The following is a 12,621-nucleotide window of genomic DNA, read 5'->3' on the forward strand; positions in this document are numbered from 1 at the left end:
ATCACTAGTGAAAACTAGAGTTTCATTGATAATAAAAAACATTATGGTAAATGTAGTTGCGTTGTTTACATTTCTGTAACAAAGTTCCATTAATATTAGTTGTAGTACGTCACAGGGATGTCGCTAGCGTCCCTAAGGTGCGTTGGTGTGTTGCTGCAGCAGTTGCGTTGACATCATGATTGGCATATTCATTAGATCTCAGCAAATTTAGCGCTTTATATTCTTTTGAAAAGTGCATTTTACGGGTTTTTGTGAAACAGAGGACAACCATCTCACCAAGTAAGCTTAGAGGGTGTCAGGGTGGCAATGGAAGTTCTGCTTCTTCACTTTACGTTTTGAGCAGACCGTAGTTTGTGTGCAGTATCGCGTTGTATCCGTGCTTGGTTTGTGTAACGAGTATATGATATTACACAGCACGTGCGCTGTAAGGACGAGCCGCGTATCTTGTCTTCCTCCTCGTTTTATTTTGTTACGTAATGGTCTCTAAACGTCCTCATTCTGCCTCTTCGCAGCGAGCCCTCTACAATGCCGAAAAAATTTGGCACCAACACGAAGTCCGCCGAAGCGCGCGCTAAAAAGGAAGCAGTCAAGATAGCTGAAAAGGAGAAGAAGGAAAGAGCAGCCGAGGAAGCCCTCTGGGCGGACGATGACAAGCACATAGCCAGGAAACAACAGAGGAAGGTAAGGAATTCTATGGGAATTCGGGACTGTCTGCGCATCGGTGGTTCATCCATCTTAATCGTTCTTGGAGCGCCAATTGGCTGATGCTGGTCATCGTTATTACGACTTGCTAACTTCATAAAGCGTAATTCACGCCTTACACAAGGCTAGATTTGTAAAAGTGAACATGTGATCACCGCGCCTGAACACTGCCATTATTGCGCCTGATATGTGCTCTGCTGAAAGATACCGTTATTGGTGCTTTCGTATTTTTAATTTTTTTTTTCGCTGGCACCGTTGTGAGAGATCACCAAAAGCTCTTCTCTTCACTGGTGTCAGGACGTGTAGACTTTCATTCAAAAGCTGTTCAATAGCAGAGGCTAATCGGAATTGCGGTATATCATAATGAGCAGCGTACATATCTTGCTTGTGTCACTACGAGCTTCTGCATGCTGCTAGATATTGGCGTAAGCTACTTCACAGATTCAGTGCTACATGTGGTCATATGCTGCTGGTGTGAACACAAAACATGACGTACTCTGTGTTCAGTTGAAGCATCTTTATTGTAACTACAACAAACACTTGTAACAACCAAGACCTCCACCTGATGATGCCGGTTTCAATGATACAATGCGTGAAAAGCAAAAGTATAGCTGCAACGATGAATGACGTGAATTTGTTCTCAACATTGCTGCTGCACAGTTGACTTGCACCCTGCATGTTGGACTGCATATTGACTGACCCTTCGCAACTCGGCTGATTCGCACACTGTCACATTGTCGTGCGATTCTTTCAAAGGAAACCAGAAACATAGTGGTGGCAGCAAAAGTTTGGGAAGATTGCACTCTCTGTGGTGGCGGGGTCTAAATCGAAGATTGCACTCTCTGTGGTGGCGGGGTCTAAATCCAGCCTGTCCCTCTCAGTTGCATGCCTCAACCTTCGGGTTCATGTTCCTCTGATTTCCGTGTGTTCGTATGTAACCTTCATTGCTGAAGAATGTTATAGTGACACGTTGTTTGTTTTCTAGGAGGAGAGAGACAAGAAGAAAACTGAGCAGCTTGAGAAAAAGGCGGCATTAAAGCAGATGTACGATGAAGAGATGAACAGCATAAAGTCCGTGAAAACAAGGGTTGAAAAAGTCACAAGAGCAGACATTGCAGCCTTGGCCGAAAGGCAACAGAGTGAGTTTGCCGCATTTGGTGGGAATGGTCGTTTGTATGTGTGTGTCTGTTGTTCAGAGAATTCAACAACCAATTTGTTTGTACAGATTAATGAGCAACTGCTGTTCTTGGTGTTGTGCAATTGCCAGCATCTGGCAACTTATTTTAGCTGTATTTTTAAATCCTCTCCAGCCATCTAACGTATGTAAAAAGCTTATCGAATGACTAGAGTTGTAATGCGGGCTTGTTGATATGTGATTTCTGAATTCATCCTGTTCATTGGCTCCACCATGTAATTCAGAGAAGGACTAGCAGAATTAGTCACGATGGAATTTCATGGCGACATCTCGCTAATACCTGTAGCATTTGGACGCAAGAGATGTGCGAGCATTGCAATGAATATCTTGTCCCTGCAAACGCTTGCTTTCAGTCCTAACAGCAGGACCTCCTTGTGCATATGAATCTTGTGTAATCCTTACCTTATTGCAAATATAAATAAGTTGGTTCTTATCTTCTGAATGATGCACTAGATTCCATACATCCTGTTTGCAGCATGAACCAATGAAATATTTTACAATGCCGTTGCAGTGCAGCTCAGCTATAATGAAACTACTGCTGCTGTCATTTTTTTATGCCTTTTTTCTTTGCTTGAGCTCCATCTACGTTCATTTCTGGTTGAAGTTACACATTCGTTTAGCACCAGAACTGACATAATTATAGCTATATTTTGGACATGTACTTGTTAATTCGCATATGATTCGATGGCCTCGTCTAGTGATGCTTCTAGTGTGGTAGCAGCCAACCCTGAACACCTATCTACTGCAACAAGTGTAAGAGGAGAAAAAGCTCAACGGTTGTGTAAGGATACATTCAGAATTTCAAAAACAATTTCTTGTAGAGGGCACCTTTTTCATTGACAAGATTTCCTCTGTGTCCCCTAAAAAATGCAATCATACCCAAAACACTTTTGTACATGTCATTTTCAAATTGAGACTGTATCTGTGGGTCTGTTAGAGGCCACAAAAGTTAATTGTATCACCATATTTAGTGCTGCAGTTTCTGTGCCTATTTCAGTAGCAAGTAAGTCTGCAAGCAGGAAGATTTTAGTATTAGAATGGTATGTCTAAGACCTAATGAAAACCTATGTTATGGTGTTTTTGGAGAAAAATTTGTCAGAACACATTGCTTTCATGGAGGACAAAGAAATATATTGCATTTCTTGTCAAGCGATTTACCGCCGCCGAGATGTATGCTGCTGTTAAGAGGATAGCCGAGATTATATATTGGGAAAGAGGGGAGAAAGTGTGACTCTCCTAAATGAATGTGTGTTTGTATGCACTTGTGTGCATACAGGTACGTGAACTGAAAAAGTTTTGATCGAATTATAACTCCTCCAACCTACCCCCTGGCTACAGCTGTGGCTGCTGTCACATGTATTATGTCATACACAAAATGTCAACACCGTGTTTAACTAGTTTTAAATAATGTATCACTAGAACGAGAAGTGCTCAGGGCATAGTGCTTGTCTATCCTCTATCTAGTAGTCCTAGGACACTTAGGGATCACTGTATTCTGCACTGTATTCACTGTACTCTGCAATACGCACTGACTATACAAACTTTCTTTTGTATAAAAGAAACCCGACACCAAATGTATTGGGTGGGTTTGATTGTCCGAACCTGGCATCTAAGAAGATTCGGCTTTTTGCTCATTTGTTTTGTCAGACAAGGAATCAGCGAATGTGCGTGTCACGAAACTGACAGCTGTAGTGTTTCCTGCTGCATTTAAATTGTTAGTGAGAGTAAGGTCACACTTGTTCCTTGCAGAAGCACAAAAAGACCCACAGGAGGTGCTGCTGCATGAGAAGCCCTTAGAAGAAAATGTCAACAGAGTCTTTGTAGAGAATGAAGCACGGACGGTAGAAGAAGCGATTGCTGTGCTAAGGCAAGCTTTATTACTCTCAATTAATTTCGCCTGTACCTTGTATACCTTTAGATCTCCCCAGTGTCTATGTGTGGCTGCATAATGAGGTGGCGTTGGTTTTGCATGTGTAGTGCTTGAAACTATTGTTTTATAATTATCTTTTGGAGTCACACAGCTAACTGTTGACAGAAATAGAACACAATGCTCTACTACAACTGCATAATGCACTCTAGATTGGTGCAAGAGATGTGACATTTCCTTTTGTCATTGTGAGAAGCTTTGGCTTCAACAAAAATGCCACAGTTCTCGGCATTCACTGTAACAGTTTGTATTGAGTGCATTCGAATTATGTTCTCCTTCGGCTCCCGTGTACAGTGGTGCTGCCGCTGGTCTAATAGTGTGCCATGCACGACAGAAAATTTTTTTGCGTGTTCAAGCTACTTTGTTGCAGAGGAAATACTCTTAAAAGATCTGCTAGATTGGATCTCTTTTTTTATTTTCTTTGGAGGGCTATGTAACCCTTAGTTCTAAACAAGTTATTGACTAGCCGCGAGTAGACGCTGTCTCAATGGCATGTCACGTGCAGCTTACAGGGAGTGTCTAGGCTGTCTTTCGTACTTGGGTATATTGTGGCTTACCACACTTGACCTTCAGCAAGACTGAAATTCCTAACAGGGCTGAAGTGCTGTTTACTAATTGAGACTTGCATCTCAAAGTGTGCACGCACTTGTGAGCATCTCATAACTTGTTACATCACTCACCAAATATCCTTCCTCCACAGGCATCTGCTGAATGAAAGAAAAAAAAAGTAGAATTAGTCGCAAAGGAAGGCTATGACAACATTAGGCCGATGACACTGATAACTAGAGTCGTCGACCGATTTCTCTGATGCGCGAAATTCTGGACATGCCTGATTTTACGGACTCATCCCCGGCACCGTCATGTTTCCCAGAGAGTCAATGTATTAAAAAGTTTAAAATTCCGACTATTATAGCCTTCGTCATCCGATTTTCTGGACTTTTTGCTGTTAACTGCGGACTTAATGTCGCCACCAACACTGCCATTTTGATTGCTTTGGCCTCGAACCCAACTCACATTGCAGGTGGGGTCAGCAGCAGTGTCGCACCGCGGCAGCCGTGCTCTCAAATTGTCACAATCTAGCGCACAATTGTCACAATCTAGTGCACGCAAATTCAACTATCGGAAAGTAGTACATGGCTGACCGTTCTCACTGGAGCTTGCCGAGTCAAGAATTAGACATGCCTGACACAGAAGGTGATTTATTGTTTGAATTATTGCTTCCTGTTTAAAGTTTTGCGTGCGGTAACCTCATCTTTGGCCAAGTTTTTTTCGATGTGGTCGCATTCGGCTGACCCGCGTGCTGCTACGAACAATACTCTTGTGCACGTATCATGACACACATGGCAAAGAATGATTCCGAGGAACTTCATCTGGCTAAATACCAAGACAAATTAAATAATAATTCACTGTTACATTATGCTCCCTACCCTGTACTTACCATATCTGCAGAAGAAAATAGCCTGTCGTGGCGATTATCCGGCCGATTCGCGTCGTTTCTCTCTTGCATTCAGCAGATTAAACACGAAGTGCGAAGCTGCAAGTGTATTGTAGATTCACAGTATGAGCCGTAATGAGGCTGCAAAAGGTACGCAGGCGCTTGGAAGCGAGTATCTCAGCACATTTGCTCGTAATCAGCACAAAATTTTCGCTTTTCCAGCTCATCTATCAGATGGCAGCTGCGGTGCTGCCTGACGCGTCCGAAATCAGCTCGCCTCCCTTTCGCTAGCGCCCGTTGCACATGCGCTAGCCGCCATAGTGTGCCCAACATTGCGAGAAGGAGTCCTCTACTCTTCCCTACTTTTGGCTTCACAAAATGTGACATAACTGCCTCTTTTCAGTGTAGTCCTTCCTCCATGCACGAAAACTGTGTTCGTTGACCTGTTCGTCTGTCAACCCTGCGGTAGATGCAGTGCAGCCAGTGGCCAGCAACCTGAGATGACTACAACTTGTCATTCGTGAGCAGGTCTTGGTAGTAATTAGAAGCCCAAGGCATCATTGAGCGCGTTGGCTCACCAGAGCAAGTGTTACCTATTGTGGTGGCTAGAAAAAAAGATGGCTCGATTCGCATGTGCGTCGACTTACAGGAGCCAAACAAAGCTGTGCTTGTAGACAGTTTTCCTCTGCCACAAAATGAAGAACTACTGAACAGCTTGGCTGGGGCGCAGCGATTCTTGAAGCTTGATTCAACATCTGCATAGCCCCAATTACTGGCAGTCCAGAGAGCTGTGACTGTACCACCTTCATAACTCACGATGGACTCTTTCGTTTCAAGAGGGTTTGCTTCAGACTGGCTTCGGCACCCTCAGCATTTCACAAAATGATGCATATGATCCTAAAAGAGTGCAAGTGCGTTTTATTTCACATTGACAATATAATTATGCACTGTTTTGAAATGGCTCCCTGATGCGGGCCTCAGGCTCATTCACAAGTGTCCTTGACATCGCAGAGCTAACTTTCCTTGGTCATGTTGTCAGAGCTAGAGGATTATTTCCAATAATGTCATCCATTGAGGCCATAACCAAGGCACAATCACCTAAAACATTGGCAAACTCCGTTCAGTGCTGGGACTTGCAGGTTTTTACTCCAAGTTCATTCCGCATTCTTCTGATGTGGAGCCAATGCGTGCCTTTGCTTCGAGAAAATGTGCTGTTTATTTGGACTGCGGTAGCATAAAGCAGCTCGGAGCACCTGAAGACCCTGCTAACATCTTGCGAAGTTCTTCATCTTTTCGATCCTTACCTACCTGTGTATGTTACGATGGATGCCTCAGGATATGGATTAAGTGCGCTGATTTAGCAGGATGAGGAACCTCACTGCAAACTGTCGCATTCGCCTCGCGTACCCTGCAATCACATGAATAGCAGTGCTCAGTTGGCAAATGTGAGGCTCTTGCCTGTGTCTGGGTTTGTGAACATTGACACGTTTACCTGTGGGTGAGGCTATTCATCCTACGGACTGCTCATGCTGCTTTGGTTACGCTCCTCTCAACGAAAAGTACAGGTCACCATTCATTAAGGATAGCACGTGCACTGGTCCTCACGATTGCTTTGCTACAACTGCACCGTGGAATACAAAAAGGGCAGCGAAAACGGTGTGGCTGACGCTCCCTCCCAGCTGCTTGTACAGAGTTCGCTCCACGATGTACATGAGGAAGAATTCATATGCCTTTTGTTTCCAGTTGTGACCATGGAGGAGCTTCAGGAAGTGTCAAATGACCCCGCTCTCTCTCTCCAGTTAAACATTTCACAATTGCCTCGTGGCCTGATAAAAAATCTCAGTCAAAAGAGCTGCTTGCTTACTTTCATGTGCGAGCTGAATTCTCAGTTGTAAATGATGTTTTGTGCTGGGGTGAAAGGATTGTCATACCAGTGGCTATGACACGTCGTTTTATGGATCTGGCTTGAGAGTCACACACAGGCATCGTTCCTGAAAGAGTTATTGGTGGCCATGCATGTCTAGTCAGGTTGAAGAGCTTGTGCACACATGTGTCATTTGCCAGTCCTGTGACAAGTCTGCCCGTACTTCTACTGCGCCAGTGCAACCTGTTCCTGACAAAGCCTGGGATAAAGTTGCATTCAACATTGTAGGGCCTTTCACGCAAGCGTCAGCAGACTGCCGTTTTGCTATTGCGGTTATTGAATATTACAGCAAGTGTCCTGAAGTGACTTTCGTAAGGGATGTGACCACACATACAATAATGAAATTTTTACTGGAATTTTTTGCATGAGAAGGATACCCACGTGCTCTGGTATCCGATCATGGGCCCCAGTTTTCATCAGCAAATTTTGAAGAATTTCTCACGGAACGTGGAATCACACATTATAACTCTTCTGCGTACTACCGGCAAGCTAAGGGCTTGGGGGAAATATTTAACAAGGTATTGAAGTCCTATATCCAACCGGCTCGGTTTGAATGCTGTTACATAAAAATTGCCATGCTTGATTATAGGCAAATATATCGCTGTACACCTGACGCAACTACTGGTGCTGCACCCGCCGTTCTTCTTCGTGGACAGCAACCTCGCACAAGAATCGACGTAGTTGGCATGCCCGACAAATGCTTCAGCACAGACCCATCAGGAGCAATCGAGTAGTTGCACAGTGTGTCAAAAACCGGCAAGTAAGGTCGAAGAGCTATACAGATAAAAAATGCGGCCCTATGCACCTAAACTTCGTCGTTGGTAATTATGTGCGGGTGAAATTATCTGTCGTTCCTGGGAAGCTTTCTTCACAGTTTTCTGCACCCAAGAAAATCGTTGAAAAGCGTGGACCGACCTCGTACCTTCTGGAAGATGGGTGCGTGTGGAACGCGTCCAAGTTAGCCGCTGTTCACTCTGCACCTGTCACCATAATGAGATCCGGCATCTCTGCTGTCATGAACTGGTCACAGGCATCTACAGAAGCTTCTGCTACAGCTATGAGTGACCTTTCCCATCGTAGAAAATCAAGAGTGGATGAACGTGGACGTGTGAACTTTCCTGAACCCTCCGCATCAGATAGTACTGTGCAAGTTTCACCCAACCTGTTGGGATGTCAATCACACATTAGAAAGAGCACGCGAAAGAGAAAGACACCCCGGAAGTTCAAGGGCTATATTAGATAGTAATTTTCTTCCCCCCCTTCCCCACAAAAGGGGATATGTGGTGGAAGACGTCACTGCCGACTACAGCACCAGAAATGGCATGTGCTCAATGGCCGTCTCAGCGAAGGCTACGAAGATTGAATTAACAATCTGGAATGCATGTTTCCACTGATGTGTCTTAGCATGCATTACGCAACAATTGTGTGCTGCAGCGTGTTATCTACAGCGTTCACGTTTCCCGAGTGTCTGCATTCACCGAGCTTTTAGCTGTTTGGTGATGTCTTTTCGTCAAGCAAATTCGCTGTTGACAGCGATAGCGCCAAGTGCACCTTCATCTTCGAAGCGCACAAATCCCCCTCGTAGGCTTACAATGGAAAAGAAAGCCGTCCTCAGGCAGAGATGAAGAGGGTGTTCAGAATTCCTAAGTAAACTGTTTCGGACTTCATGAAAAACAAGGCGAAGACCTTGAAAGTGGCTGCCAAATAAGCCAAGGCTGTAAAGAAGAATGCGAGCCAGGGTGTTTAACTGAAGCTCGAGGAAGCGCTCCTCGTGTGGCTCAATGCCATGATCACTAAGAAAATCCTGCTGTCAGGCGACATCCTGAAGCAGAAGGTGGAGGTTTTTGCGCTTTCTATGAATGAACGTGAAGGATTTCAAGTTCAGTGATGGATGGCTTTGAAATTTCCTGTGCCGCAATGCCTTGAAATTCAAGAAAATGTGCGAGAAAAGTGGCGCCGTCGACGATTCCGCTGTCGCTGAGCGAGTATCGGAATGGAAGGCTGCAGTCCTTGCTTCAGCGGTTTCTGCTAGACGATATCTTCGACTGCGAGGAAACCAGACTGTTTTACAAGCTGCTGCTAGAGAAAAAGCTTGCATTTGCTGGTGACTCCTGCCACGGTGGCAAGCATAGCAAAGAGCGGTTCACTGTCCTCGTTGATAGCAGCATGTCAGGCAGAGAGAAGATTGCATTGCTTGTGATAGGGAAGTCGAAGCATCCAAGATGTTTCAAAGGGGCAGCGACTCTGCCTGTTCTTTACGAAGCAAACAAGAAAGCGTGGGTGATGGAGCAGCTAGTCAAAGTGTACGTTTGCAAGCTGGACAGAAGATTCAAGCAGCAACATCAAAAAGTGATGCCGTTTGTGGATAACTGCGCTGCGCATGGCCGCATCAAGGACCTAAAGGCTGTACAGATTTAATTCATGCCACCAAACACTACAGCAGTCCTGCAGCCGATGGACCAAGGCGTGCTTTGCAACTTGAAGCATCTCAGCACCATGCGTGCTCAGCCGCATGGTGCTGTGCTCCGGCAGCAGGAAAAGCTAGGCTGTTGACCTCAGCTCTGCCGTTGAAGTGCTTACTGACTCATGGAAGGCGGTTACCCAAGAAACTCTTCGGAACTGTTTTTGCCAAGTGGGCTTAACCTTTGACGCTGAGATGGCTGTCTCGCTCGGAGAGGACAGCGTGTGTGACAAACTTTTGTCTGTGGACGTTGCCTTTGACGATCTGCGTGCTGCCGGCATTTCCATTCCAGCCGGAATAAGCTTTGAGGTCTTCGCTGACGCTGACAAAGACCTTGACCTGTATGCGGAATTGGACGGATGACGAAATCATTCGTCAAGTTACGGAGGGTTCCGATGACTCCGACATCGAGGTCGAAGAGGCAGCATCTACACAGCCAATGAGCTCGGAGTTGACCTGAGGAGTGATGACACTGTTATCGGTGTACAGCGACAGCATGACATTATCCAAAATTGAGGCATACATGATCTCGGGCAAGTGAAATGCTTCGCAGAAGAAAATCAGCAACTTCTTTGGGCCAAGTTGTGGTTTTTGGACCTATGAGGTAGTGCCAGCCATATCGGACTTCTTTCTTTTTCTTTAAGCAAATGGCTATTTTCAAAGCCACCTAAACGATGCATTCGCTAGATTGCAACGAGAATCTTGTACTCCTGCTGTGACTCTCTCTATCAGGGAAAAATGCCTGTAGAAAAGATGCGTTTTTGCGTGCATTCATTTTTCTGGACTGCCCGATTTTTCGCATGTTTTCGCGGTCCTTTGAGGGTCCGGGAGATCAGTGAGCTGTAATGCATTGAGAACAAATTGCAACCGGACTTTCTAGCTACTTACTAACAAGTGCGCATGGACCTGCTGCTTTGGCTTAAAACGGCTGCCCTGTCAGTAGGAACTGATATGGGGCTTAAACAACATTTATTTTTAAGACGGGGAAAGGCGTGTCTAGACATCTGTATGCATGTGTTTGTAATGCATGTGAAGAAAATTTTAGTTGGAGAGAGTTGAACTCTCTTTCTGGCTATGCTATTGGATGTTCCAGAACATTTTTACATGTCGTGGCAGAAATTTAGTTCTGAAATTTGAGGCACAGTAGACGATTTCTCCGTGGAATGCCACACAGTTTTGCCTTATGAAATGTACAGGGAGTGTATATGCAGTGTTATCTCTAGAGTGGGACTGGAAAGTTTGTTGTCTATCCAGTGATGTAGCGCATCTGATCCTTTCATTGCAACCATTTTAGCTATTATGTTCTTTCACAAAGTTTTTCTTAGGCCACATACTTCCCCTTATACTTGCATCCAAGTGAATCATAATAATATTGCTACAGTGAAGACGTTGCTCCTCCACGCAGTGTGAACGATGCACCAGTCGACAGGCATCCCGAGAGGAGGGCCAAGGCAGCCTATGACGCCTTCGAAAAGGCAAGGCTTCCCGAACTGAAGGCCGAGAACCCGAACCTGCGACTCTCCCAGCTGAAACAAATGATCCGCAAGGACTGGATGAAGTCTCCCGAGAACCCCCTCAACCAGATACAAGCTGCCAGAAAGTTCTGACTGCAGTATGAGCCACATCACTCGGTTGCACTTAGCTTGTCGGGATGAAGGTGCATGCTTCTTTTCTTCTCTTCAAGTAGGTGCAAGTGGCTCAGCAGTGAAACCGGTTTTGCTGAGATGACATCATAAGTGTTGTGGTTTAGTCATTGACCTCTGGTGTTTCTTGAGCACGTCCTCGGAACAGCTGTGTCAAACCCAAGCACAGTTGCTTTATCAAAGTCTGGAAAGTTTCATTTCTTTTCACTGGTGAATTTGCCTTCTGTTGTGGCTGCTGCAGAGACAATTTAGTGAGTGAAGATAGTGCCCACGCACACTTGGAGAATTCTCGTGGTGAAACTTGCGAAGCCGAACATTATGCTATGCTCGGATTGGTGAAAACAAACTCTGCTCTAGAGAAGCAAAAACCACTGTGACTAGATCCAAGTTTAGTTTATAGTGCCACAAACTCTAGGATTTCATCCATCAACAGGATAATTTAGAGAAAGCAATTTACTGCAGAGCATATTCGAAATAAGTAGGAAATGTGAACCCATCTTGAATTTACCTCTGAAATGATAGTTATTTATCTCATAGGGAACACCCAATGCCGAATTTTATTTATTACTGACCTGTAGAACATATTATCAACAGCTGAAATAATAAGGTTTTCAGCCACTCCTTGAAAAGTCTGGCACCTAACTTATGCACACTTTTATTCTTGTTTTGTAATTTTTATTATACTGTGATGACCTTGTCTTGCTTAGTTATGTACAGTAACGATGGTGGAATCAGTTGTGCAATGTGTTCACTGTTTAGAGACTATAAAGAGATGGAATGATGTGTCCAGGAAAGAGCAGCAGCAGATTTTCCGTCTGTTGCATCATTTTAGCCCTTCGTGAAATGGATGTGATGGAGATAAATAAAGGCATGAGCACTGTGTGCTTTCCTTGCAAAACATGACCATCTGGCACTCAATTCTCTTTCACAAACTCGCTGTTCCTTTTAAAGGTTAGCTCTTTCAAGCTGGGAAGTGAAGTACACTCAGACCTCATGACAAAAAGTTTCATATTACATGAAAATGAGTTCCTGATAACTGTAAATTCGTTGTAAAGATTTTTCTCTAACATTTTTTTTATTGCAAGACTATTCTTCATTTACTTCGCTATAACCGATATTTCGTTATGTCAAGGTCGGCATGTTACAGCAATGTAAAAGAATAGACTGTTCGTTGTACAAGTTAATACCGTACTTACTTGCGTAATGACCCCACCTTTTTTTCAGAAAGGTTGATGCTAATTTAGAAGGAGGGTTCATTACTCGGGAGAAGAAAGTCTCTGGAGGTATAACAGCGAAAATTTCGGGCGACGACCTTGCTTGTTTTGACCCGTGAA

General features: G+C 44.5%; 1 protein-coding gene across 1 annotated transcript; it reads left to right on the forward strand.

Annotated features, from left to right (window-relative positions):
- Positions 1-121: 121 nt before the first annotated feature.
- On the forward strand, positions 122-12,190 carry LOC119159740 (coiled-coil domain-containing protein 124). The gene is made up of 5 exons (XM_037412586.2): positions 122-279; positions 513-681; positions 1,688-1,841; positions 3,647-3,764; positions 11,050-12,190. The coding sequence occupies exons 2-5, from the start codon at positions 526-528 to the stop codon at positions 11,249-11,251; spliced, it is 630 nt and encodes a 209-aa protein (XP_037268483.2). The 5' UTR covers positions 122-279; positions 513-525; the 3' UTR covers positions 11,252-12,190.
- The last annotated feature ends 431 nt before the right edge of the window (positions 12,191-12,621 follow it).

The sequence above is a fragment of the Rhipicephalus microplus genome, chromosome 1, assembly GCF_043290135.1.
Source record: "Rhipicephalus microplus isolate Deutch F79 chromosome 1, USDA_Rmic, whole genome shotgun sequence".
Taxonomy (NCBI): domain Eukaryota; kingdom Metazoa; phylum Arthropoda; class Arachnida; order Ixodida; family Ixodidae; genus Rhipicephalus; species Rhipicephalus microplus.

Coding starts and splice junctions, on each gene's coding strand:
- LOC119159740 (XM_037412586.2), top strand. CDS start 526: ATGCCGAAAAAATTTGGCACCAACACGAAGTCCGCCGAAGCGCGCGCT. Junction 682..1,687: donor CCAGGAAACAACAGAGGAAG/GTAAGGAATTCT, acceptor TTTGTTTTCTAG/GAGGAGAGAGACAAGAAGAA. Junction 1,842..3,646: donor CTTGGCCGAAAGGCAACAGA/GTGAGTTTGCCG, acceptor TGTTCCTTGCAG/AAGCACAAAAAGACCCACAG.